The sequence below is a fragment of the Chiloscyllium punctatum genome, chromosome 19 (genome assembly GCF_047496795.1).
Source record: "Chiloscyllium punctatum isolate Juve2018m chromosome 19, sChiPun1.3, whole genome shotgun sequence".
NCBI lineage: Eukaryota > Metazoa > Chordata > Chondrichthyes > Orectolobiformes > Hemiscylliidae > Chiloscyllium > Chiloscyllium punctatum.
This window is the reverse complement of record NC_092757.1, coordinates 97121796-97147449: the sequence shown is the minus strand read 5'-3', so window position 1 is coordinate 97147449 and position 25654 is coordinate 97121796. Positions and strand designations below refer to the sequence as shown.

At 43.6% G+C, this 25654-nt stretch overlaps 1 protein-coding gene across 15 annotated transcripts in view; it reads left to right on the top strand.

Annotated features, from left to right (window-relative positions):
* ncor1 (nuclear receptor corepressor 1) overlaps positions 1-25654 on the top strand; it is a 406208-nt gene that overhangs the window by 276818 nt on the left and 103736 nt on the right. For all 15 annotated transcript variants that reach the window (XM_072590142.1, XM_072590152.1, XM_072590155.1 and 12 more), the window contains 3 exons: positions 4350-4545; positions 14979-15146; positions 20076-20251. In XM_072590142.1, coding sequence (XP_072446243.1) covers positions 4350-4545; positions 14979-15146; positions 20076-20251 — 540 coding nt within the window. The remainder of the gene's footprint in view (positions 1-4349; positions 4546-14978; positions 15147-20075; positions 20252-25654) is intronic.

Here is a 25654-nt window from a genome sequence, read left to right as displayed (position 1 = left end):
GGGGAACCTTATCAAACGCCTTACTGAAGTCCATGTATATGACATCGACAGCCCTTCCCTCATCAATCAACTTTGTCACTTCCTCAAAGAATTCCATTAAGTTGGTACGGCATGACCTTTTTTGCACAAAATGATGCTGCCAATCGTTGATAGGCTCGTTTTCTTCCAAACGTTGATAGATCATAACCCTCAGTATCTTCAGCAGAGTCTCTACCACTGACATCAGGCTCACCGGTCTATAATTACCTGAATTATCCTTGCTATCTTCTTAAATAAGGGGACATCATCAGCAATTCTCCAGTCCTCCAACCCCACTCATGGTCAAGGATGCTGCAAAGTTATCTGTTAAGGCCCCAGCTATTTCCCCCCTCGCTTCCCTCAGTAACCTGGGATAGATCCCATCCAGACCTGGAGATTTGTCCACCTTAATGCCTTTTAGAATACCCAATACTTCCTCACTCCTTATGCCGACTTGACCTAGAGTAACCAAACAGCTATCCCTAAACTCAACACCGTCATGGCCCTCTCCTCGGTGAATACCGATGCAAAGTATTCATTAAAAATCTCACCCATTTTTTCTGACTCCACACATGACTTCCCTCCTTTGTCCTTGAGTGGGCCAACCCTCTTGCTCCTTGTATACGAATAAAGAGCTTTGGAATTTTCCTTAACCCTCTTTGCTAAAGATGTTTCATGACCCCTTTTAACCCTCTTAATTCCTTATTTCAGACTGGTCCTACTTTTCTGATATTCTTCCAAAGTTTTGTCAGTTTTCAGTCACCGAGACCTTATATGTTTCCTTTTTCCTCTTAGCTAGTCTCACAATTTCACCTGTCATCCATGGTTCCCTAATCTTGCCATTTCTATCCCCCTTTTTCACCGAGACCTGTTTGTCCTGCACTCTAATCAACGTTCTAGCTTAATGTTTATTTATCTAAATAATTCCTGCGTGATATCGAAAATATAGCACCCAAGTAGTCTTATTGGAACCCTAACTCCTCAAGTATCCTCCAACACTTGAACACTTTTTGAATTGTCATTGGCTACTACTGAGATCAAAACCTCTGGCTGAACTTACCCTTCAGAAGATTTTCTACCCAGTATATTATGCGTATTGTTGTGGTTCTGTTAGCCGAGCTGGGAATTTGTGTTGCAAACGTTTCGTCCTCTGTCTAGGTGACATCCTCAGTGCTTGGGAGACTCCTGTGAAGCGCTTCTGTGATGTTTCCTCCGGCATTTATAGTGGCCTGTCTCTGCCACTTCCGGTTGTCCGCTGCAGTGGCTGGTATATTGGGTCCAGGTCGATGTGTTTGTTGATCGAATCTGTGGATGAGTGCCATGCCTCTAGGAATTCCCTGGCTGTTAGAACATAGAACATAGAACATAGAACAATACAGCACAGAACAGGCCCTTCGGCCCACGATGTTGTGCCGAACTTCTATCCTAGATTAAGCACCCATCCATGTACCTATCCAAATGCCGCTTAAAGGTCGCCAATGAATCTGACTCTACCACTCCCTCGGGCAGCGCATTCCATGCCCCCACCACTCTCTGGGTAAAGAACCCACCCCTGACATCTCCCCTATACCTTCCACCCTTCACCTTAAATTTATGTCCCCTTGTAACACTCTGTTGTACCCGGGGAAAAAGTTTCTGACTGTCTACTCTATCTATTCCTCTGATCATCTTATAAACCTCGATCAAGTCACCCCTCATCCTTCGCCGTTCCAACGAGAAAAGGCCGAGAACTCTCAACCTATCCTCGTACGACCTACTCTCCATTCCAGGCAACATCCTGGTAAATCTTCTCTGCACCCTCTCCAAAGCTTCCACATCTTTCCTAAAGTGAGGCGACCAGAACTGCACACAGTACTCCAAATGTGGCCTAACCAAAGTCCTGTACAGCTGCAACATCACCTCACGACTCTTGAATTCAATCCCTCTGCTAATGAACGATAATACTCCATAGGCCTTCTTACAAACTCTATCCACCTGAGTGGCAACCTTCAAAGATCTATGTACATAGACCCCAAGATCCCTCTGTTCCTCCACCTGACCAAGAACCCTACCATTAACCCTGTATTCCGCATTCTTATTTGTTCTTCCAAAATGGACAACCTCACACTTGGCAGGGTTGAACTCCATCTGCCACTCCTCAGCCCAGCTCTGCATCCTATCTAAGTCCCTCTGCAGCCGACAACAGCCCTCCTCACTGTCCACAACTCCACCTATCTTTGTATCATCTGCAAATTTACTGACCCACCCTTCGACTCCCTCATCTAAGTCATTAATAAAAATTACAAACAGCAGAGGACCCAGAACTGATCCCTGCGGAACTCCACTTGTAACTGGACTCCATGCTGAATATTTACCATCTACCACCACTCTCTGACTTCTACCGGTTAGCCAGTTTTCTATCCAATTGGCCAAATTTCCCTCTATCCCATGCCTCCTGACTTTCCGCATAACCCTACCATGGGGAACCTTATCAAATGCCTTACTAAAATCCATGTACACTACATCCACTGCTCTACCCTCATCCACATGCTTGGTCACCTCCTCGAAGAATTCAATAAGACTTGTAAGGCAAGACCTACCCTTCACAAATCCGTGCTGGCTGTCCCTAATCAAGCAGTGTCTTTCCAGATACTCGTAAATCCTATCCCTCAGTACCCTTTCCATTACTTTGCCTACCACAGAAGTAAGACTAACTGGCCTGTAATTCCCGGGGTTATCCCTATTCCCTTTTTTGAACAGGGGCACAACATTCGCTACTCTCCAGTCCCCTGGTACCACCCCAGTTGCCAGTGAAGACGAGAAGATCATTGCCAACGGTACTGCAATTTCCTCTCTTGCTTCCCACATAATCCTAGGATATATCCCGTCAGGCCCGGGGGACTTGTCTATCCTCAAGTTGTTCAAAATGTCCAACACATCTTCCTTCCTAACAGGTATCTCTTCTAGCTTATCAGTCCGTTTCACACTCTCCTCTTCAACAATACGGTCCCTCTCGTTCGTAAATACTGAAGAGAAGTACTTGTTCAAGACCTCTCCTATCTCTTCCGACTCAATACACAGTCTCCCACCACTGTCCTTGATCGGACCTACCCTCGTTCTCGTCATTCTCAGGTTTCTCACATATGCATAGAATGCCTTGGGGTTATCCTTGATCCTATCCGCCAGGGATTTTTCATGCCCTCTCTTAGCTCTTAGTTCTCTGGCATCTTCTTGTGCATTATATTATGCATCTTGTTGTGCCAACGCAAGTCTGTCATAGCACTGTTTTGACAGAGGGAAGTCTCAGTGTTCTGACATTTATATCTCAAATAATACTGGAAAACAAAACTTGACATTTTTCTCATTATGTTTGTGTGTAAATTAGCTGCCACATCTTTCTAAAAATCTATAGTAATCACTGTTCAAAAGTAGAACCTAAAATATATACCACTGATTATAAGAAATGACAACACAAATTATACTGGATAGTTTGAGTTCTATATTCTTTAAAGTCATTTATAAGTCTTTTTAACATCACGCTTAAGTATGCCCAAAGCTTCTTTCCGATGTGGATTAGACTAGATTTCCTGAAATTAAACAACTTAGGTGTTGATGTTCAAGGGCTTTGGCTCCTTGATATGGTCAAACTTTCTATTATTGTTTCTGATATCAATTTCTTTTTGATCAGAGTTCTGCCTGGAGGTTTGATATTCTACAGTAGTGTTCCCGTCGAGCTCTGATATTCACTGTTAAACCAACTGTGTGATAAACTATATTCTAAATGAGTGAACTTTGATTCTGTGACCTGAAGAATATAATGTTGATGAGATTCCATTGAATATACCAGCAGCTCTACGTTTGGTTTGAGATATGAACAACATTAAATTCTTAGGGACCTCATTAGTTGTTTTTTGTACAATAAGAAATTCAGCTAGTACCACCCAGTTCCCCATATCATCTGTTACCCCTTGCTCGATTCACAACAGGCAGGAAAATTGTTCTTTCCAGGAATGTGACTATCTATCTGATTGTAACAGTTAGCTTTGAAATACCTGGGGTTTAATAAGTTTTTCACATGTTTTTAAAGAATGATTGCTGTTCTTATTTGTACCTGATTTCTGCATTTTGCTGCAAAGCATGTTATAAATGTTATAGTAGCTTCCAGTAGGATAAGGCGAGTGAAATGATATCACTTATATTCAGTTAGGCTTGTGTGATTTATCCCTGTATCGTAATTCCTGTGGAAATGTCTCCTGTTACTTCTGAATGCATTTAGAGAGATTGATGGATGCACATGTTTATCGAGGCCATTTTGAAACTGCTGACTTTAAGTAATGTTTTCTTTCCACTAGATGGCTGCACCATATGCGACGACCACTGCCCCTGTAAGTGGCCTGGCCCTGTTTCAGCGGCACATCAAAGCTATGCATGATTCTGCACTTCAGGAGGAACAGATGCGACAAAGGCAAGAACATATGGATGCTGAGCGCAGAAATTCTTCCAGTCCCAACATCAGTGGCAAAACCTGTCCAATCTTGGACAGAGAAGGTATTAGTAGTGTCATCAATGCAAACGTAAAGTATTTGGTTCTACATGTTTTACCAACAGTTTTGATGAGGGAACCACATTGCCAGGGTTGATTTTGTGCACTACCACTTTAACTCAAGACATATCATCATTAAATATCAAACCATCAAAATAATTATAACTTATCCATAAAGTAATTTGAGACAATATTCACCTCTGCATGACACATTGCCCACATTCCACATGGAACAATCATTGTCACTGCACTTCTATAGTATTACTCCTGGAAACGAATGAAGTTTATTGCCAATAGTTGGTCATGTAGTTTTTCCCCACTTGCTGTTTGTGCATCATGTCCCTTTGGATGAATTCCAAAAAGAGAGATCTAAGAAGAGTCAAGAGGAGACACGAGAAGTCATTGGCCAATAGGATCAAGCAAAGTTTTCTCTAGGTATATCAGGACTAAAAGAATAACTAGAGAAAGATTAGGGCCAATCAAGGATAGTAGTAGGAAGTTGTGCGTGGAGTCCGAGAAGAGAGGGGAAGCACTAAATGAATGCTTTTCGTCAGTGTTCTCACTGGAAAAAGACAATGCTGTTGAGGCTACTAGACTAGTCAGGATTGAGGTTCACAAGGAGGAGGCGCTGGCAAGTGTGAAAACAGATAAGACCCCTGGGCCAGATGGGGTTTATCCTAGGATTCTATGGAAAGCCAGGAAGGAGATTGCAGAGCCTTTGGTTTTGATCTCTATGTCGTCATTGCCTGCAGGAATAGTGCCAACAGACTGGAGAATAGCAAATGTTGTCCCCTTGTTCAAGAAGGGGGGTAGACACAACCCTGGTAATTATAGACCAGTGAGCCTTACTTAGGTGGTGGATAAAGTGTTGGGAATGGTGAGAAGAGATAGGATTTATAATCGTCTAAAAAGGAATAAGTTGATTAGGGATAGTCAACACGATTTTGTGAAGTGCAGGTCGTGCCTCACAAACTTTATTGAGTTCTTTGAGAAGGTGGATGAGGGTAAGGTGGTTGATGTGATATATATAGATTCCAGTAAGGCATTTGATAAGGTTCCCCACGGTAGGCTATTGCACAAAATAGGGAGGCATGGGATTGAGAGTAATTTCATGGTTTGAATCAGAAATTGGCTGGCTGAAAGAAGACAGAGAGTAGTGTTGATGGGAAATGTTCATCCTGGATTTCAGTACTAGTGGTGTACCGCAAGGATTTGTTCTAGGGCTACTGCTATTTGTCATTTTTGGAAATTACCTGGATGAGGGCGTAGAAGGATGGGTTAGTAAATTTGCAGATGACACGAAGTTGATGCAGTTGTGGATGTTGCAGGTTACAGAGGGATATAGATAAGCTGCAGAGCTGGGCTGAGAGGTGGCAAATAAAGTTTAATGCGGAAAAATATGAGGTGATTCACTTTGGAAGGAGCAACAGGAATAAAGAGTACTGGGCTAATGGTAAGATTCTTGGTAGTGTAAATGAACAGAAAGATCTCATTGTCCATGTACATACATCCATGAAAGTTGCCACCCAGTTGATAGGGCTGTTAAGAAGGCATACGGTGTGTTAGCTTTTATTAGTTGAGTGGTCATGCTGCAGCCGTACAAAACTCTGGAGCTACACTTGTGAAGCATTGTGTAAAGTTCTGATCACTGCATTATAGGAAGGATGTGGAAGCTTTGGAAAGGGTTCAGAGGAGATTTACTAGAATATTGCCTGGTATGGAGGGAAGGTCTTATGAAGAAAGACTGAGGGACTTGAGGCTGTTTTTGTTAGCGAGAGAAGAGGGTTGAGAGATGACTTGACTGAGACATTTAAGATAATCAGAGGGTTAGCTTAGGCATATAGTGAGAGCCTTTTTCCTCGGATGGCGATGGCTAGCACATGGGGACATGGCTTTAAATTTATCCTTTGATAAGGTGCCTCACGGGAGGCTGCTGAGTAAGGTGAGGGCCCATGGTGTTGGATGAGTGGAGATTCACACAGATGATGGGTGGCACGGTGGCTCAGTGGTTAGCACTGCTGCCTCACAGCACCAGGGTCCCACGTTCGATTCCAGCCTTGGGCAACTGTCTGTGTGGAGTTTGCACATTCTCCCCGTGTCTGCATGGGTTTCCTCCGGGTGCTCCGGTTTCCTCCTACAGTCCAAAGATGTGCAGGTTAGGTGAACTGGCCATGCTAATTTGCCCAAGGTGTTAGATGCATTGGTCAGACAGAAGTGGTCTGGGTGGGTTTCTCTTCAGGGGGTCAGTGTGGACTGGTTGGACCAAAGGCCCTGTTTCCATGCTGTTGAGAATCTAAAAATGATCCCTGGAAAGGTAGGCCTAACATATGGTGAATAGCTGAGGATTCTGGGATTCTATTCATTAGAGTTCAGAAAGTTGAGGGGAGATCTGATAGAAACTTACAAGATAATGGTATGGCTTAGAAAGGGTGGCAGCTGGGAAATTGTTTCCGTCAGGATTGGATACTTGGACCCATGGGCACAGCCTTAGAATTAGTGGGGGTCAATTTAAAATGGAAATGAGGAGACATTTCTTCAGCCAGAGAGTGGTGGGCCTGTGGAATTCACTGCCACAGAGTGTAGTGGAGGTCAGGACATTAAATGTCTTCAAGGCAGAAATTGATCAATTCTTAATCTCGCAAAAAAATTAAGGGATACATGGAGAGTGCGGGTAAGTGGCGTTGAAATGCCCATCAGCCATGATTGAATGGCAGAGTGGACTTGATGGGCCGAATGGCCTTATTTCCACTCCTATTACTTATGGTCTTATGGTGTTAAGTTGAGGGGTGATAGATATAGGACAGATGTCAGAGGTAGTTTCTTTACTCAGAAAGCAGTAGGAGCGTGGAACACACTGCCTGCAACAGTAGTAGACTCAGCAACCTTAAAGGCTTTTAAATGATCATTGGATAAACCTATGGGTGAAAATGGAATAGTGTAGGATAGATATGCTTCAGATTGGTACCACAGGTCGGCGCAACATCGAGGACCAAAGGGCCTGTACTGCACTGTAACGTTCTCTGAAATGTTTGGGCAGATGCAAGGAACTAACTAACTTTTCACTTTTTACTTCTGGAATATAAATCATGTCCTAGTCTCTTGCCAGGGATAAAGAACTTCAACATATGCTGCATTCAATGCTTTCAGCTTTGAGCACCGAGTCTATGTTGCGCACATCAGTAACTCACAGTTTCTCATGGTGTCTGCCATCCAGTTACATTAGTTTATACAACCAGAGTTTATAAAACAAAGTAAGAATCTACTTACAATATTTCTAAACTGCAACATAAAACCTTCATCTGTTTCATATTAATAGATGCGGGTAGATTAGATTAGATTCCCTACAGTGCGGAAACAGGCCCTTCAGCCCAACAAGTCCACATCGACCTGCCGAAGAGTAACCCACCCAGACCCATTTCCCTCTGACTAATGCACGAACATTATGGGCAATTTAGAATGGCTAATTCACCTCACCTGCGTCTTTGTGGGAAGAAACCCACGCAGACACGGAGAGAATATGCAAACCCCACACAGTCAACCAAGGCTGGAATCGAACCTGGGTCCCTGGCGCTGTGTGGCAGCAGTGCTAATCACTGAGCCAGCATACCACTGTGAATCTAAGGTATCAATCTTTTGTGAGACCCTCTAAAATCACTAATTTCATCTATGTTAGAAACCTATTTTTAAAGTGTATACAGATCTGGAAAATATTGTTCCAAATTTGCTTACCTTCTCCTGTCCAAGGGTTTGTTCTTTTAAGTTGTAAAAGAACAAACATGTGTATTGGAGTATTTACAATGTTCGCTGGGCAGCATTCCAGCTGTATACATAATGATACCCTGGTTAGGCTTGTTGACAGTCCACAAGCTACTTATCTTCACACAAATAAAGACCAGAGGTTAACATTGCTTCACTATATCTTGGAAATAAAGTAAGCAGAAATTATGTTCATTTTTCCACGAAGTCTCATGCCAGAAATTGTTGGTAGTCATTGTAGAAATATTACTGGAGCGTTTTTCAGTCTCTTAAGTTACAATGCCATCAAAAAGTACAATCCAGATAATGTTAGGTTTTCCAGTTAATTCCGTCTGTCTCTGGGCCACCCCTGCCACATAGTTGGCTCCTACTCAGCATATTTGATATGAATTTTTCCTGTGCTCTATAAATCTGCCTAAACTCAGTCAACAAAAAAAGTTTGATGAAAACAGTTTTATACCCAATCTAGAATGCATTTGAGTGTGTTGTCCTTTGTACAGAGTCGAGAGTATGGTGCTTGTAAAGCACAGCAGGTCAGGCAGCATCCGAGGAGCAGGAGAATCGTGGTTTCCAGCATAAGCCCTTCATCAGGAATGAGGCTTGTGGGGTGGGGGTAGCTGAGAGATAAATGGGTGGGGTTGGGGCAAGGTAGCTGAGAAAGTGATAGGTAGATGAACGTGATGGAGAATAGGTCTGGGGTGGGGTGTGGGTAAGTGGAGCAGACGGATATGAAAGGTGGCGGACTTGGGACTGGGGTAATGTGGGGGAGGGGAAATGAGGAAGCTGTTGAAGTCCACATTCATCCCATGTAGTTGCAGGGTCCCAAGGCGGAATATGTGGTGTTCTTCCTCCAGGCGTTGGGTGGTAGCAGTTTGGCAATGGAGGCAGTCCAGGACCTGCATGTCCTTGACAGAATGGGAGGGGGATTTGAAGTATTCAGCCACGGGGCGGTGGGGTTTGTGGGTGCGGGTGTCCCAGAGATGTTCTTTAAAACGATCCACAAGAAGGCATCCTGTCTCCCTGATGGAGAGGAGACCACATCAGGTGCAACAGATGCAGTAGATGACATTGGGAGAGGTACAGGTAAATTTCTGTTGAACCTGGAAGGATCCTTTGGGGCCTTGGACATAGGTGAGGAGAGTGGTGTGAGCCCAGGTTTTGCAATTCCTGAAGTGGCAGGGAAAGGTGCAGGGGCTGATGGGAGGTGTGGACCAGACGAGGGAGTCACTGAGAGAATGGTCTCTCCAGAATGTTGATAGTGGTAGGAAAGACGTGGTTGACAATGCCCTCCAGCTCATTTCTTCCACTTCCCGTACCACTGTTCCTAAACCCCATCCCTCCCAGTGCAACAATGACAGGACCTCCCTGGTCCTCATCTTCCACCCCATCAACATCCGCATACATCGCATCATCCTCTGCCACTTCCGCCACCTCCTTGAAGACCCCACCACCAGAGATATATTTCCCTCCCCAACCCTATCAGCATTCTGGAGAGACCATTCCCTCTGCGATCCCTCGTCAGGTCCACGCAGCCCACACCCCACTCCCCCACTTTTCCCTGCCACCGCAGGAATTGCAAAACCTGCGCCCACACCGCTCCTCTCACCTCTGTTCAAAGCCCTAAAGGATCCTTCCACATTCGACAGAAGTTTACCTTTACCTCTACCAATGTCATCTGCTGTACCCGTTGCACCCGACGTGGTCTCCTCTAAATTGGGGATACAGGACGCCTTCTTGTGGATCGTCTCAGAGAACATCTCGGGACAGCTGCACCCACCAACCCCACTGTCCCGTGACCGAACACTTCAACCCCCCACAACCACTCCATAAAAACATGCAGGTCCGAGGCCAAACCGTTACCAACCGACACCTGGAGGAAGAACTCCTCATATTCTGCCTTGGGACCCTGCAACTGCACGAATCAATATGAATTTCAACAGTTTCCACATTTCACTTACGTTACCCCAGTCCCAAGCCTCCAACTCACCACTGCCCTCCTGACCTGCCCATCACCTTTCCCAGGCATCCGCTGCACTTCCCAACCCTACCCCCTTCCCATTTATGTCTTAACCCCTAGCCCACAAGCCTCATTCCTGATGAAGGGCTTATGCCTGAAACGTCGATTCTCCTACTCCTCAGATGCTATCTGACCTGCTGTGCTTTTCCAGCACCACGTTCTCGACTCTGATCTCCAGCATCTGCAGTCCTCACTTTCTCCTGTCCTTTTCAGAGGCAAGTTGGCAATATGGTTCACTTCTGTGATGTGCTGAGACTTGAATATGATCTTGAAGTGAAATTCTAAATAACTTTGTTCTATAGCACTATTCAGTGGAAGGTAAGGGCTGTCCAGTGTACTCATTGACAATGCTACTTACACTATCCCCAAAACAAATCATCTCATCATTAGCCCTGCTATTTGTGGGACTTTGCTACCTTTCTGGGATCTATGGCTGTCCTACTTGTCTGTGTAGCAATTGCTGTATTTCAGGAGATACCGGTGTTGGACTGGGGTGTACAAAGTTAGAAATCATACAACACCAGGTTATAGTCCAACAGGTTTAATTGGAAGCACACTAGCTTTCGGAGCGACGCTCCATCAGGTGGATGTGGAGGGCTCAATCCTAACACAGAATTTATCGCAAAACTTTACAGTGATGTAACTGAAATTATACATTGAAAAATTGATTGTTAATTCTTTCATCTGTTTGAAAGCTTGTGTGCTTCTAAATTAAACCTGTTGGACTATAATCTGGTGGTGTGTGATTTTTAATGCTGTATTTCAGAGAAGCTAACTGTGTCTCTGAAGCACCCAATAGTGTTTGAAAGAAGTGGTGTATCGTATTGTGTTGTTGGGTTAGATTGGTTTCAATAACTCTCAAACTGCGAGCAATATTGATGTGGAGATGCTGTTGGTGGACAGGGTGAACAAAGTCAGAAGTCACACGACACCAGGTTATAATCTAACAGGTTTGTTTGAAGTCACCTAGGAAAGAAGCAGCACTCGAAAAGCTTGTGATTTCAAATAAACCTGTTGGACTATAATCTGGTGTCATAATACTACTGTCTTCACTAATAATGAAACACTCTAACTTGTAAGATATTTACTGTTCTAAGAGCACTCCCTTGCACTGGTTGGTTTCCTTTCATTCAGATTCTTTCATCCCCCAAATATGTAATTTCCTTCTATCTTATCACAGACTATTGCTGTTAATGCTTTTTGGGGTTTAGTCTGACATGCTCCATTGTATTATATGACGAAATACTTAAAGAAATACAAACGTTTTCTCTTTAGTTGCGTAATGGTGATCTCTTGGATTGGGTTGCTGCATTATCCAGGGAATGTGTTCCTCATCTTTATCTGGTCATGTAGGTACTGTCAAGGAATGCAAGGTTTTTGTATGGCTGATATCAAAGGGAGGGAGTAATGAAGGTTTATTCAGCTTAAATCACAGTTGTAAACTAAGCAATTATCTGTTTGACATTAAATGACCATCAGGAAGATGGAAGTAATGATTTTTAGCTGTTATTTCCAAGTTAATCTACAAAACAGAAAATCATTATGAATTGAGCATAGAGTGGTGAGATATGAACACATTATTTGTGCAGTTAATGTATTATCTTTTGGTTTTAATTTGTTGCATAGCAGCTCGTGTTTGGTGAGCTTTGTGGTATGATACAATCTGATTGGGATCCTAGAGTGGGTTCAAACAAAAGTGTGGGTACCTGGATATAGAAAGTTCGAACTTACTTTAAATCTGGACCTGATGGGATCCATGGCAGTCTGTCAACATCCAAGAGGTGATTGCCTTTACCAATGTACTTTCAGTATTCTTTCCTGAATTTCCCAAGTTGCTTTGGCAAGGTGCTGAGTATAGCAATCATTTATGGGACAAGAAATTTCAGAACATTGTAGAGCCTGGATGAGTATCAGAGAAATGTGGAGATCAGCGAATGTGAAGTTTAGCTTTCAGTCATTGTGCATGTTAAAATGCTTGACCCTAAGCAATTTAGAATGAAGGGGTCACTAAAAAATTATACAGTGACATCAGCACGTTTCATCCCACAATCAGACTTATCATGGACTACTCTTATAATCAGTCTCATTCTTGGACACAAGCATTTCCATCAAGGTCGGGCACTTCAGCACCTCATTCTACTGCAAGCCCACAAATAACTTCACATTGCTGCATTTCTCTAGCTTTCACCCTAAACATGTTTTTAAAAAAGCTATCCCCTGTGGACAAGACCTATGCATACACAGGATCTGTTCTGATGTGGAGGACGTGACGGACACCTTAAGGTGCTGAAGGATGTCCTCATAAGAACAAGAAACGATGCTCAACTCATCAATTCCCAGTTCCAGCATGCCGCAGCGAGAAACTTTAATGACCTCCTCAGGAAACAGATGCTGGATATAACTGATAGGTACCCTTTGTTGTCCAGTATTTCTCTGGAGCGGAGAAACTACACCATGTTCTTCACATCCTGCAACACATTATCGATGAGGATGAGCACCTCACCAAGATTTCTTCTACAACTCCACTTCTTGCCTTTAAACAACCGCCAAACCTTAAACAGACCATTGTTCGCAGCAAACTACCCAGCCTTCAGGACATCAACCACAACACTATACAACCTTGTCATGCAACGACTGCATGGATACTATCATTACACGTGGAAACACTGCCCACCATGTACATGGCAGGTACTTATGTGACTGTCAATGTTATCTGTCTCATGCACTGCAGGCAAGGGCACCCCAAAACATGGTATATTGGCGAAATCGAGCAGACGCTATGACAACAGATGAATGGACACCGCGCAACAATCGCCAGATAGAGATGTTCCCTCCCAGTCAGGGAACATTGCAGTGGTCAAGGACATTCGGCCTCGAGTCTTCAGTTGACCGTCCTCCAAGGTGGACTTCAGGATACACAACGATGCAGAGTTGCTGAGCAGAGGCTAATAGTCAAGTTTGGTATCCATGAGGACAGCCTCAGAGTCTTGGGTTTATGTCACGCTACAATTGACCCCACTACACTAATCACCATACACATGCATGCGTGACCACACACACACACACACACACACCTTCAAACAGGCATGTATACTATCGCACTCACACGTGAGTGCACACACATTCATACCATCTCTCCCATATACATAAACACGCACGTGTGCTCTCTGTCTCACTCACTCACTCACTCACTCACTCTCACGCACGCACACACACACACACACACACACACACACACACACACACACACACACATATCTATGGGATGAATTTGTGTTTGCAGATACATTCTATTTTGTTCAAAAAGCACACAGTCTGTAGGCGGTCAGTCCATATGACATTTTATAAATTCCTACTTTGGAAATAGAACCAGTCTCACTCATGGTTGGGATACAGACAAACTCTAAACTCAAAGCTTTAATACATTTTCTAAGTTGAGATGTCACCTTTTTTTAAATACTGATAAAATCTTACATTATCTCAGGACTGTGACTTGAAAGAAGCTTTCGGATTTACATATTAATCAATCAGAACCTGCATCACCATTCTAAATGATTAAAGAGTTAACAGCAATCTAAGTTTGTTCAATATATCGCATCAGTTGTATGACACTTTGATCTTTTACTATAAATTCTGTGTCCTATGATCTTGCCCCACTAGCTACCTGACGAAGGATCAGCATTCCGAAGGCTTGTACTTTCAAATAAACCTGTTGGACCATAACTGGTGTTGTGTGATTTTTAATATTGTCCACCCTAGTCCAACACCGGCGCCTCCACATCAGGGATGCCCAAAGGTGTATATTAACTGAGACAATGGTGGTCAATTTCATTATTACATTGCTTATATTTGTTTATATTGCTAATGCAGTTATGTTATAAGTAGAGCTCCTTCGATATCTGTGTAGTGTTCTGTTTTGTTGGTGTTTCTGCATTTTGTTCTGATGTAAAAGAATTTTTTTTAAAAAGTAATTAATATTGACATGATTTCACACAAGCCAAATTATTGGCTGTTTCTCAGTATGATACCCATTTAGTCGGTCATTAGGGAGCTCCCTTTTGCACATGTAAATTTCTGCATCATGTGCCATTTTCCCTTTTGTAAAGTCCTCAGTGGAGGAGGCCTGAGCTGCAAAAGGAGAGTTGAGGCTGCCCTTTCATTCAACAGGCAGTATGCAATGTAATGTTGGCAACTCAGTCCCAAATTTCCAGTGAGACTGCTTCACTTGAGCATCATGCCTACACTGTGCCCCATCCCAAACTCTCCCTTATTTCTGACTGGGTAAAAACAAGGACTGCAGATGCTGGAAACCAGAGTCTAGATTAGAGTGGTGCTGGAAAAGCACAGCAGTTCAGGCAGCATCCGAGAAGCAGGAAAATCGACATTTCGGGCAAAAGTCCTTCATCAGGGCTTTTGCCTGAAAGGTCCGTTTTCCTGCTCCTCTGACGCTGCCTGACCTGCTGTGCTTTTCCGGTACCACTCTAATCTAGACTCTTATTTTTGACAGTCCAACCCCTCGCTTGCCTGGACATCTGCCACTTCTGCACCTACTTCTGCACCTTTCCACACTCCTTACTAATAAAATGAAAGTAGAGGTTGTGCTCCTTTGCGACTTGAAGGTCTTGTTGCTGAGTTAATGATTGTGAAATTTCTGTTGTACTGCAGGCAAGCCATTTGTTTACATGCCTTATCATGAGGCACGGCGTGTGATGGAGCAGGAATCGCAGACGACAGGAGCCAGATCCGCATCACCATACAGGCTGTCCCCAAGGGAATCCTGTAAACTTTCTCCACAACCAGAGATGAACACCTTGCGGTACAGTGTACCACCAGGTAGTGAGCCATAACTATCCACCCTTCTATGCTTTGTGCTTCTAGTCATAAGTCTGCATCATTTGGCAATGAAATAAGATGGTCTCATTTTAAAGCTCCCAAGTATTGAATACAGTAAATTGAAATCAGTGATTGGTAGATTTTAGGATACTGCAAATCACGATATGAGAACAGTACCTAAGGATGTAACTGATGTAATCAGCAATGATTGTATTGAATAATGGAATGGCTCAAGAGGTTGTTCCTCCTATTTCTTCTGTTCTTGATCAAAAAGTTCTCTAGTTTCAGAAATATGTTGTCTTTGTGTCTATTTTGAAAAAGTTCATGTCTGGTTTAAGACTAATCCCTTCACAGATGATGCAAAGCTGGGTTGAGGAGGAGGAGGAGGAACAGGTGAGCTGTGAGGAGGATGCAGAGATGCTTCAATATGAAGTTGAGTGAGTGGGAAAATGCATGGCAGATGTAGTATTATATGGATAAATGTGAAGTTATCCACTTTGGTAGCAAAGACAGGAATGTCAATAAATTGGGAAAGGCAGTTGTGTAACAAGACTTGGGAGGTATAACAAGACTTTGTACACCAATCAATGCAAGCAAGCAGGCAGCTGCAGCAAATGATGAAGATGACAAATGGCATTTTGGCCTTCACAGTGAGGGGATTTAAGTACAGGAGTAGGGATCTCTTGCTACAATTCTACAGAGCCTTGGTGAGACCACATCTGAACTATTGTTTGCAGTTTTGGTCTCCTTATCTGAAGAAGGATGTTCTGGCTACAGTGGGACTGCAATGAAAATTTAGCTTTGGAGGTAGGTGAGCACTTAGGTAAGAGTGACCGCAACTCAGTTATGTTTACTTTAGCGATGGAAAGGGATAGGTACATAATGCAGGGCAAGAGTTATTGCTGGAGGAAAGGCAATTATGATGCGATTTGGCAAGATTTAGGATGCTGCAGTGAATGGACACAATTGAAATGTGGAGTTTATTCAAGGAACAGCTACTACGTGTCCTTGATAAGTATGTACCTGTCGGGCAGGAAGGGAGTGGTTGAGTAAGAGAGCCGTTGTTTACTAAAGAAGTTGAATCTCTTGTCCAGAGGAAGAAGAAGGCTTATGTTAGGGTAAAACATGAAGGCTCCGTTAGGGCGCTTGAGAGTTAGAGGTTAGCCGGGAATCTCTTAAAGAGAGTGCGAAGAAGAGCCAGGAGGGGACATGAGATGTTGTTGGCAGAGAAGATCAAGGGAAAACTCTAAAGCTTTCTATAGGTACATCGGGAATAAAAGAATGACTAGAGAAAGATTAAGGCCAATCAAGGATAGTGGTGGGAAGTTGTGCATTGAATCTAAGGTGATAGGAGAAGCGCTAAATGAATATTTTTCGTCAGAATTCATACTGGAAAAAGACCATGTTGTCGAGGAGAATGCTGAGACGCAGGCTACTAGACTAGACAGAATTGACATTCACAAGGAGGAGGTGTTGGCAATTGTGGAAAGTGTGAAAATAGATAAGTCCCCTGGGCCAGATGGCATTTATCCTAGGATTCTCTGGGAAGCCGGGGCAGAGATTGCAGAGCCTTTGGCTTTGATCTTAGTCATCATTGTCTACAGAAGACTGGAGGATAGCAAATGTTGTTTCCTTGTTCAAGAAGGGGAGTAGAGATAACCCTGGTAGCTTTCAACCAGTGAGCCTTACTTCGGATGTGGGAGAAGTGTTGGAAAAGGTTATAAGAAATAGGATTTATAATTATCTGGAGAGAAAGAAGTTGATTAGGGAGAGTCAACACAGCTTTGTGAAGGGTAGGTCGTGCCTCACAAACCTTATTGAGTTCTTTGAAAAGGTGACCAAACAGGTGGATGAGGTTTAAGCTGTTGATGTGACGTATCTGAATTTCAAGAAGGTACTTGATAAGGTTCCCTACAATAGGTAGGCTATTGTACAAAATACAGAGGGTTATTTAGCAGTTTGGATCAGACGTTGGCTAGCTGAAAGAAGTCAGAGGTTGGTGGTTGATTAGAAATATTTGTCCTGGAATTCGGTTACTAGTGGTGTACCGCAAGGATCTGTTTTGGGGCCACTGCTGTTTGTCGTCTTTATAAATGACCTGGATGAGGGCATAGAAAGATGGGTTAGTAAATTTGCAGATGACACAAAGGTTGGTGGAGTTGTGATGAGGTCCTCTGGGACCTCACCTGTGACCAAAGAGGATACAAAGATGACTGTCAATGCTCCAACAATTTATTCTCTTGCCTCCCTCAATATTCTGGGATAGATCCCATAAGGACCAGGGAATTATCTACCTTAATACTTTTAAGATGCACAACACCTCTTCCTCTTTAGTGGCAACTTGGCATAGAAACCTGATGTTCGCTTTCCTGAGATCATCTTCCACCAATTCCTTCTCTTTGGTGAATGTCAACACAAAGTATGTCTTTAGGACCTCACTTAACTGTTCTGGCTCAACAAATAGATTCCCTCCTTTGTCCTTGAGTGGGCCAAACGTTTCCCTGGCTACCCTCTTGCTTTTTATATATGTAAAAAAAAGCCTTGGGATTCTCCTTAATTCTGCAACCCTTTTTTACAACTGACGGCAGCTAGGAAAAAGTTGTTTTTTATGCAGAAAATAGAGAATAAGGAATAAACAATAGCGGGAGATAGAGCCCAAAGATAGAGAACAGTTGAATGGACAAGGCCTAACCATAACACCCCCACATACCAGGTCTTATCACATGATCTGCTATACACACTACCCATTGTTAGCCATTTATAGTCCCCATTAGCAACCATTCATTCTCCTAAGCTGACTGTCCTCTACTACTTTGTCCAAAATTGTTTCTCGATCTCTCTCTCTTGCTCTCGCTCTCTCTCTCTCACACACACACATTGGGTTCTATCTTAATATATTGTTTACTCTATACCTCTCACCCACCCTATCTTCTGCACAGAAACCAACTTTTTCTTTGTTACCATCAGTTCTGAAGGAGGTCACTGGACTAACTCTGATAAAACACGAACTCTGATTTCTCTCCACAGATGTTGCCAGACCTACTGAGATTTTCCAGCAATTTTTGTTTTATTTTGGAAGCAAGTTTGGAATCAGAATTTAGACAGCAGCCTAATTGAAATATCTAAGTAGTGGCTAGAACATAGAACAATACAGCGCAGAACAGGCCCTTCGGCCCTCAATGTTGCGCCGACCTGTGAACTATTCTCAGCTCGTCCCCCTACACTAACCCAAAATCATCCATGTACTTAGATAAGGATTGTTTAAATCTCCCTAATGTAGCTGAGTTGACTACATTAATAATCCACGCCCTTACCACTCTCTGCGTAAAGAACCTGCCTCTGACATCTGTCTTAAATCTATCACCCCTCAATTTGTCGTTATGCCCTCTTGTACAAGCTGACGTCATCATCCTCAGAAAAAGACTTTCACTGTCTACCCTATCTAATCCTCTGATCATCTTGTATGTCTCTATCAAATCCCCTCTTAGCCTTTTTCTTTCCAATGAGAGCAGGTTCAAGTCTCTCAGTCTTTCTTCATAAGACCTTCCCTCCAGACCAGACAATATCCTGGTGAATCTCCTCTGCACCTTTTCCAATGCTTCCACATCCTTCCCGAAATATGGGGACCAGAACTGTACACAACATTCCAAGTGTGGCCACACCAGCATTTTATGTAGTTGAAACATGATAATGTGGCTCCAGAAATTAATCCCACTATGAATGAAACCTAACACAACATATGCCTTCTTAACAGCACTATCCACCTGGGGCAACTTTCAGCGATCTATGTACTTGAACTCCAAGATCCCTCTGCACTACCACACTACCAAAAATCTTTTCATTGACTCTGTCTTCCTGTTATTCTTCCCAAAGTGACCTCACATCACCTCACATTTAGTTGCTTTGAACTCCAGTTGCCACCTCTCAGCCCAATTCTGCAGTTTCTCCAAGTCCCCCTGCAACCTGTAACATTCTTCCACACTGTCCACTACTCCACCAACCTTAGTGTCATCTGCAAATTTACTAATCTATCCACCTGTGCCTATGTCTAAGTCATTTATAAAAATGACAAACAGCAGTGGTCCCAAAACAGATCTTTGTGGCACACCACTAGTAACTGTACTCCAGGCTGAATATTTTCCATCAACCACCACTCGCTGCCTTCTTTCAGAAAGCCAGTTTCTAATCCAAAAGAAGTGTAAGTCAGAGGCTAGAAATCCTGCAACAAATAACTCACTTTCTGACTCCCCAAAGTTTGTCCATCTAAACACATGCCAGGAGCATGATGGAATGCTCTCCATTTGCCTGGATAAGTGCACCTTTGAGAACATTCAAGAACCTTGATGCCATCCAGGGCACAGCAGGCTGCTTGATTGGTACCACATCGACAAAAGCTTAGTCATTCCACCGTCACTCAGTGCTACAGAAATGTACCAGTGATCCTTAAACCGACAACCATTTCTATCTCAAAGGACAACAGCAGTAGATATATGGGAACAACCCCATTTGTAAGTTCTCCTCCAAGCCACTCAGCATCCTGAGTTGGAAATATATCCCGTTTCTTCAGTGTCAGTGCATCACAATCTTGGAAATTCTCCCCAGTGGCATTGTAGGGCAACCTACGATACGTGGACTGCAATGGTTCAAGAAAGCAGCTTGCCATGACTTTCTCGAGGGCAATAAATGCTGGCCCCACCAGCAGCACCAGCATCCCATGAGTGAATGAAAAAAGGCTGAAATAGGATGGCAGGAAAGTTTATAGACAGAAAAGGAGAAAAAAGTAATGATTGCAGAACAAGTAAGTGCAGGTTTAAATTTTGAGTCTCTGAAGTTGCAAGTACATCACCTTTCATTTCCAAAGGTTCTAGCTATCCAGATGTAGTTACAGCAGTGTATTTGACTGACTGAACTTGTCACTTTGCCTTGCAGTTCTTCAGCCCGCTCCACATCAAATGATGCAAACTACGTCAGAAGGAGGGAAGTTAGTGATTACCAGACCAGCTAGACCATCCAACATCCCCTCCCCTCCCCCCCTCATTCCTTCAACAAAACCACCACTCTCTACCGAGAAGCCAACATTCAACATGGGAGGTTCTATCTCACAGGTAAGCAGAAACCTCATACAGCACACATTCAATTCTACATGTATGCCATACTGAGGGTGTCTTCATGGAATCTGTCCAAATTAATTGAGGCAGTAATTGCGTAATCTCCAGTTGCACAAGACTTAACAACCAGTTGCAGTAGTGGCCTATGTTTTGCTGAAGGTGGAGTTGGCCTGGAGGTTAGAAGAAAGAACGTTACAGCACAGAACAGGCCCTTCGGCCCTCGATGTTGTGCCAACTTGTGGAATCAAATCTGAAGCCTATCCATCTTACACTATTCCATTTTCATCCATATGTTTATAAGTTTATGACAAACATGGTGAACACTGCTTCTCTAGTATGGTCTGATCTTTCCACTGAATAGGCAAAATCCCAGTCTAGATACTGTTAGAAATCATTGTTTTGGTGTAGTATACAGGACCATTCCATCTAAAGTAACACCATTGTGTCCAGATGCTGAGTGCAGAGTTAGTTCCCAACCCTAATTGACACTCCTTTGCATATCAGAGTCAAGAGTGTGGAAAAGCACAGCAGGTCAGTCAGCATCCAAGGAGCAGGAAAATCGACGTTTCGGGCAAAAGCCTTTCATTAGGAATGAGGCTGGGAGCCTCTGGGGTGGAGAGATAAACGAGAGAGGGGTAGGACAAGGGGCAGGTTGCTGAGGGTGGAGCGGATAGATGGGAAGGAAGATGGACAGATGTGACAGGTCATGAGAAAGGTGCTGAGCTGGAAGGTTGGAACTGGGGTAAGGTTGGGGGAGGGGAAATGAGGAAATTGGTGAAATCCACATTGATGCCATGAGGTTGGAGAATCCCGAGGGGGAAGGTGAGGCGTTCTTCTTCCAGAGGCCGGATGGTAAGGGCGTGGCAACAGAGGAGCCCAGGATCTGCATGTCCTCAGCAGAGTGGGAGGGGGAGTTGAAGTGTTCGGCCACGGGGCAGTGCAGTTGGTTGGTGTGGGTATCCCAGAGATGTTCTCTAAAGTGCTCTGCAAGTAGGCATCCTGTCTCCCCAACGAAGAGACAGCATCAGAAGCAATGGATACAGAAATGACATGTGAAAGTGCAGATGAACCTTTGATGGATGTGGAAGGCTCCTATGGGGCCTTGGACGGAGGTGAGGGGGATGTGTGGGCGCAAGTTTTGCAATTCCTGCGGAGCAGGGGAAGGTGCCAGGAGGGGAGGGTGGTTTGTTGGGTGGGGGGCGTGGACCTGACAAGATAGTCGCGAAGGGAACGGTCTTTACAGAAAGCGGTTAGTGGTGGGAGGGACATGTATCTCTGGTGGTGGAGTCTGTTTGTAGGTGGCGGAAATGGCAGAGGTGATGCAATGTTTCCAGAGGTTGGTGGGGTGGGAGATGAGGACCAGGGCTCTGTCCTTGTTGCAGTTAGAGTGGTGGAGTTTGAAGGCAAAGGTGCGGGAAGTGGATGAGATGCGCTGGAGGGCATAATCAACCACAGGAGGGGAAATTACGCTCTTAAAAGAAGGAGGCCACCTGGTGTGTTCTGTGGTGGAACTGGTCTTCCTGGGAGCAGATGCAGCGGAGGCAGAGGAATTTGGAATAAGGAATAGCATTTCTACAGGAGGTAGGGTGGGAGGAGGTGTAATCCAGGTAGCTGTGGGAGTTGGTAGGTTTGCGGAAAATGTCAGTGTTGAGTCAGTCACCATCGATGGAGAGGTCCAGGAAGGAGAGAGAGGTGTCGTGATCTTCAGGCCTTTGTATGTGGCCTTCCCTGTTGCATGCGGATATGTCTTGCGTGTGTGCACAACATGAATTAATCTACATTGGGTACCAGTCAAGATATTGCATACACTACTTGTTTTGCTACCTCTGCTGATTTATCAACTGTTATTCATCTTTAATAAATCTGTTGCATGTTTTAGAGTCAAGGATTTATTTGTCTTGCGTCTGTAATATAAATGGTAATGCTCAACTTTGGTTAAAATTGTGCAATGTGCTGTATCTGTCAGGATTACAAGTGGCTGTGTATTCCGTTAAGTGCATCTGAATTCCCCTGTATTTCCTGAAAGTTTCTATCATCTTGCAGCTTCAGTCTCCTTTGGACATAAATTAGACTTAGATATTAGATTAGATATTAGATTACTTACAGTGTGGAAACAGGCCCTTCGGCCCAACAAGTCCACACCGCCCCGCCGAAGCGTAACCCACCCATACCCCTACATCTACATTTACCCCTTACCTAACACTATGGGCAATTTAGCATGGCCAATTCACCTGGCCTGCACATCTTTGGACTGTGGGAGGAAACCGGAGCACCCGGAGGAAACCCACGCAGACACGGGGAGAACGTGCAAACTCCACACAGTCAGTCGCCTGAGGCGGGAATTGAACCCGGGTCTCAGGCGCTGTGAGGCAGCAGTGCTAACCACTGTGCCACCGTGCCGCCCACTTGGATGTCTGTGTGACTTTGACTTGCTTGTTTAGCTAGCTGAGTTGTGAGATAAATTTCCCCCTCCTCTCTCTGCATTTGTGAGATCATCAGAAACTGATGACTCATAATTGTGGCTGGGAGATTAAAGCGTGAGCTTCTCAAGGAGTCTGAGTCATGGCAGGGTTTCCGATTTTGCACGTGGACTGCTAAGCAAATCGAATCAAGTTGGAGTGGGTTCTGTTTGTTTTCAGCATAGATTTTAATCTGGTGGAGTTTAGGAGAGAGCTGTTTGATGCAGTACATAGATCAGTGCAGCACAAGGACAGGCCCTTTGGCCTACCATGTCGTGCCAACCACGATCCTACTATAAACTAATCCCATCTGCCTCCATAAACTCTGCAATCCTCTATTCCCTTCCTCTTCATGTGTCTGCCTAAATGCCTCTTAATCATTTGTGATAGATATAGGACAGATGTCAGAGGTAGTAAGAGTATGGAATGCTTTGCCTGCAATGGTAGTAGATTCGTCAACTTTAAGTACATTTAAGTCGTCATTGGACAAGCATATTTGGGCATACGTGGAATAGTGTAGGTTAAATGGTCTTCAAATTGATATGACAGGTCGGTGCAATATTGAAGGCTGAAGGGCCTGTACTGCGCTGTTATGTTCTATGCTGTCATATCTGCTTTTACCACTTCACCCCATGGGATGTTTCAGGCACCTATCATACTCAGTGTAAAAAAAAACTTAGACTTGCACATCACCTTTACACTTTACCCGCCACCCCCCCCCAACCTTAAACCCTATGAACAAAAACCACAGTGCAGGAACAGGTCCTTCAGCCTGCCAAGACTGCAGCAAAACGTGATGCCTTTCTAAACTAAAATTCTTTTGCCTCTACAAGTAGTTCTTCTATAACATGGTTGCGTTCTTGTGCAATATCATGTTATCGAAATGTCATGCTTTAAGCAAAAGCGTTGGAAATGTTGGCGATGTAATTGTGTTACAGCTAACACACACTTTAAAAGTTTGCCTTTTAGAAACAGTGTCCCCAATTCGTCAATTGCATCATAATAACTTCGCGTTAATGAAACATACATTTATAGCAGAACAACCTGTACGTGGTCGAAATCGCTCTATTCCCTGCCTATTCAGATACCTGTCAGGATGGCTCTTAAATATTGCCATTGCATCTATCTCCTTCCACCTCAGGCAACTTTCCAGGCACTTACCACCCTCTGTTTTAAAAGAAACCTGCCCCATGCGGATCCCTTAAACTTAACCCTTTTACCTTAAACCAATGTTAGCGAGTTTTGAGATTTGTTTCAAGAATTCCTGAACACCATCAAAGACACCAAAATAGAACAGGATGAAATAAAGGACTCCTTTGACGTTAACAGCCCTGTTCACATCTGTCAACATTCACTACATTATTAGAAGAACCAAAGATGCATACATCAAACAGCACCAACTTCATCAACAAGGGCAATATCATCAAGCTACTGGACCTATGCCTCACCACGCACTTCACTTTCAATAACAAAATCTACAGACAAACCAACGGAACACCCATGGGATCTCCAATATCAGGGTTCTTAGCAGAGGCAGTAAGGCAGAGACTCAAACAAACAGCTCTGCCAACCGTCCAACCCAAACTTTGGGTCCGCTATGTGGACGACACCTTTGTCATCACTAAACAAAACAAATTAGAGGAAACATTCAGGACCATCAATAATATCTTACTGGCATAAAGCTCACAAAAGAGGAGAAAAACAACAACAAACTACCATTCCTCGATGTCACAGTGGAGCAAGCAGTCAATAGGGAACTTCAAATCAGTGTCTACAGGAAAACAACACATATGGACCAAACACTTAACTGCAGAAGCAATCATCCCAATACCCACAAACGACGCTGTATTAGAACATTATTTCAACGAGCCACTACACACTGCAGCGCAGAGGATAATCACCTATACAGCATATTCAAAAAGAACGGGTACCCAATGAACACAGTCTGCCAATTTCTCAGCAACAAACCCAAACACGCCCAGAAACCCTCGCCACTCTGCCCTACATCAAAGACATTTTGGAAATGACTGCCAGACTACTCTGACCTCTTGGGAGCATTGTAGCCCACAAACCCACCAACACACGAAAACAGCAACTAATGAACTTTAAAGACCCTATACAGATAACAAGCAAGACCAATGTAATTTTTAAAATACCTTTCAAGAGCTATAGCAAACACTACATTGGACAAACAGGCAGGAAACTAGCCACCAGGATACATGAGCTTCAACTAGCCACAAAAAGAAATGACCCACCATCACTAGTATCCTTACATATAGACAAGGAAGGACATCACTTTGGCTGGGACAACGCATCCATCCTAGGACAAGCCAAACAGAGACATGCATGAGAATTCCTAGAGTTCCAATTGAAATGCCATGCTTCTATCAACGGACACATCAATTTGGACCCCATCTACCACCCTCTGAGGAAAAGAACCAGAAATAGTATGACCAACACAGGAAATGACATTGCAAACCCAAGGAAACCTAAACACACAAATAGAAAATGGGCCATAACATCAAGGATTATATATTGTTTGTTTTCCTTTTGGGTAAAGCATGTGCAGCAATGTGATTCTGTTTGCAGCATTTCTTAACTGTAGTTGTAAGTTAATGTCAAAACTAAAGCAGGGTATTCAAAATGATTGAACAGAGCCAATTTCTCATTGTAAAAACTGGAACTAATACATCTGGAAATTGCTTAGTCAGCCTCACTTCATTTCTAACTGTGTGCAAACAGCTTGTGGTTATACATTTTATCAGCTATAGTCATTTGAAATCAGCCTCTTGGTCTTGCAGATAAATTATTTCAATGTCTCTCTGTATTTTTATAGGTGGAATTAAGAAATAAACTGGAATGATTCAATGCTTTGTTTCATTTTAGTTTTTCAATTTGTCACTAATATGGAATAGGGATGAATTGATTGGATTAATCCTGA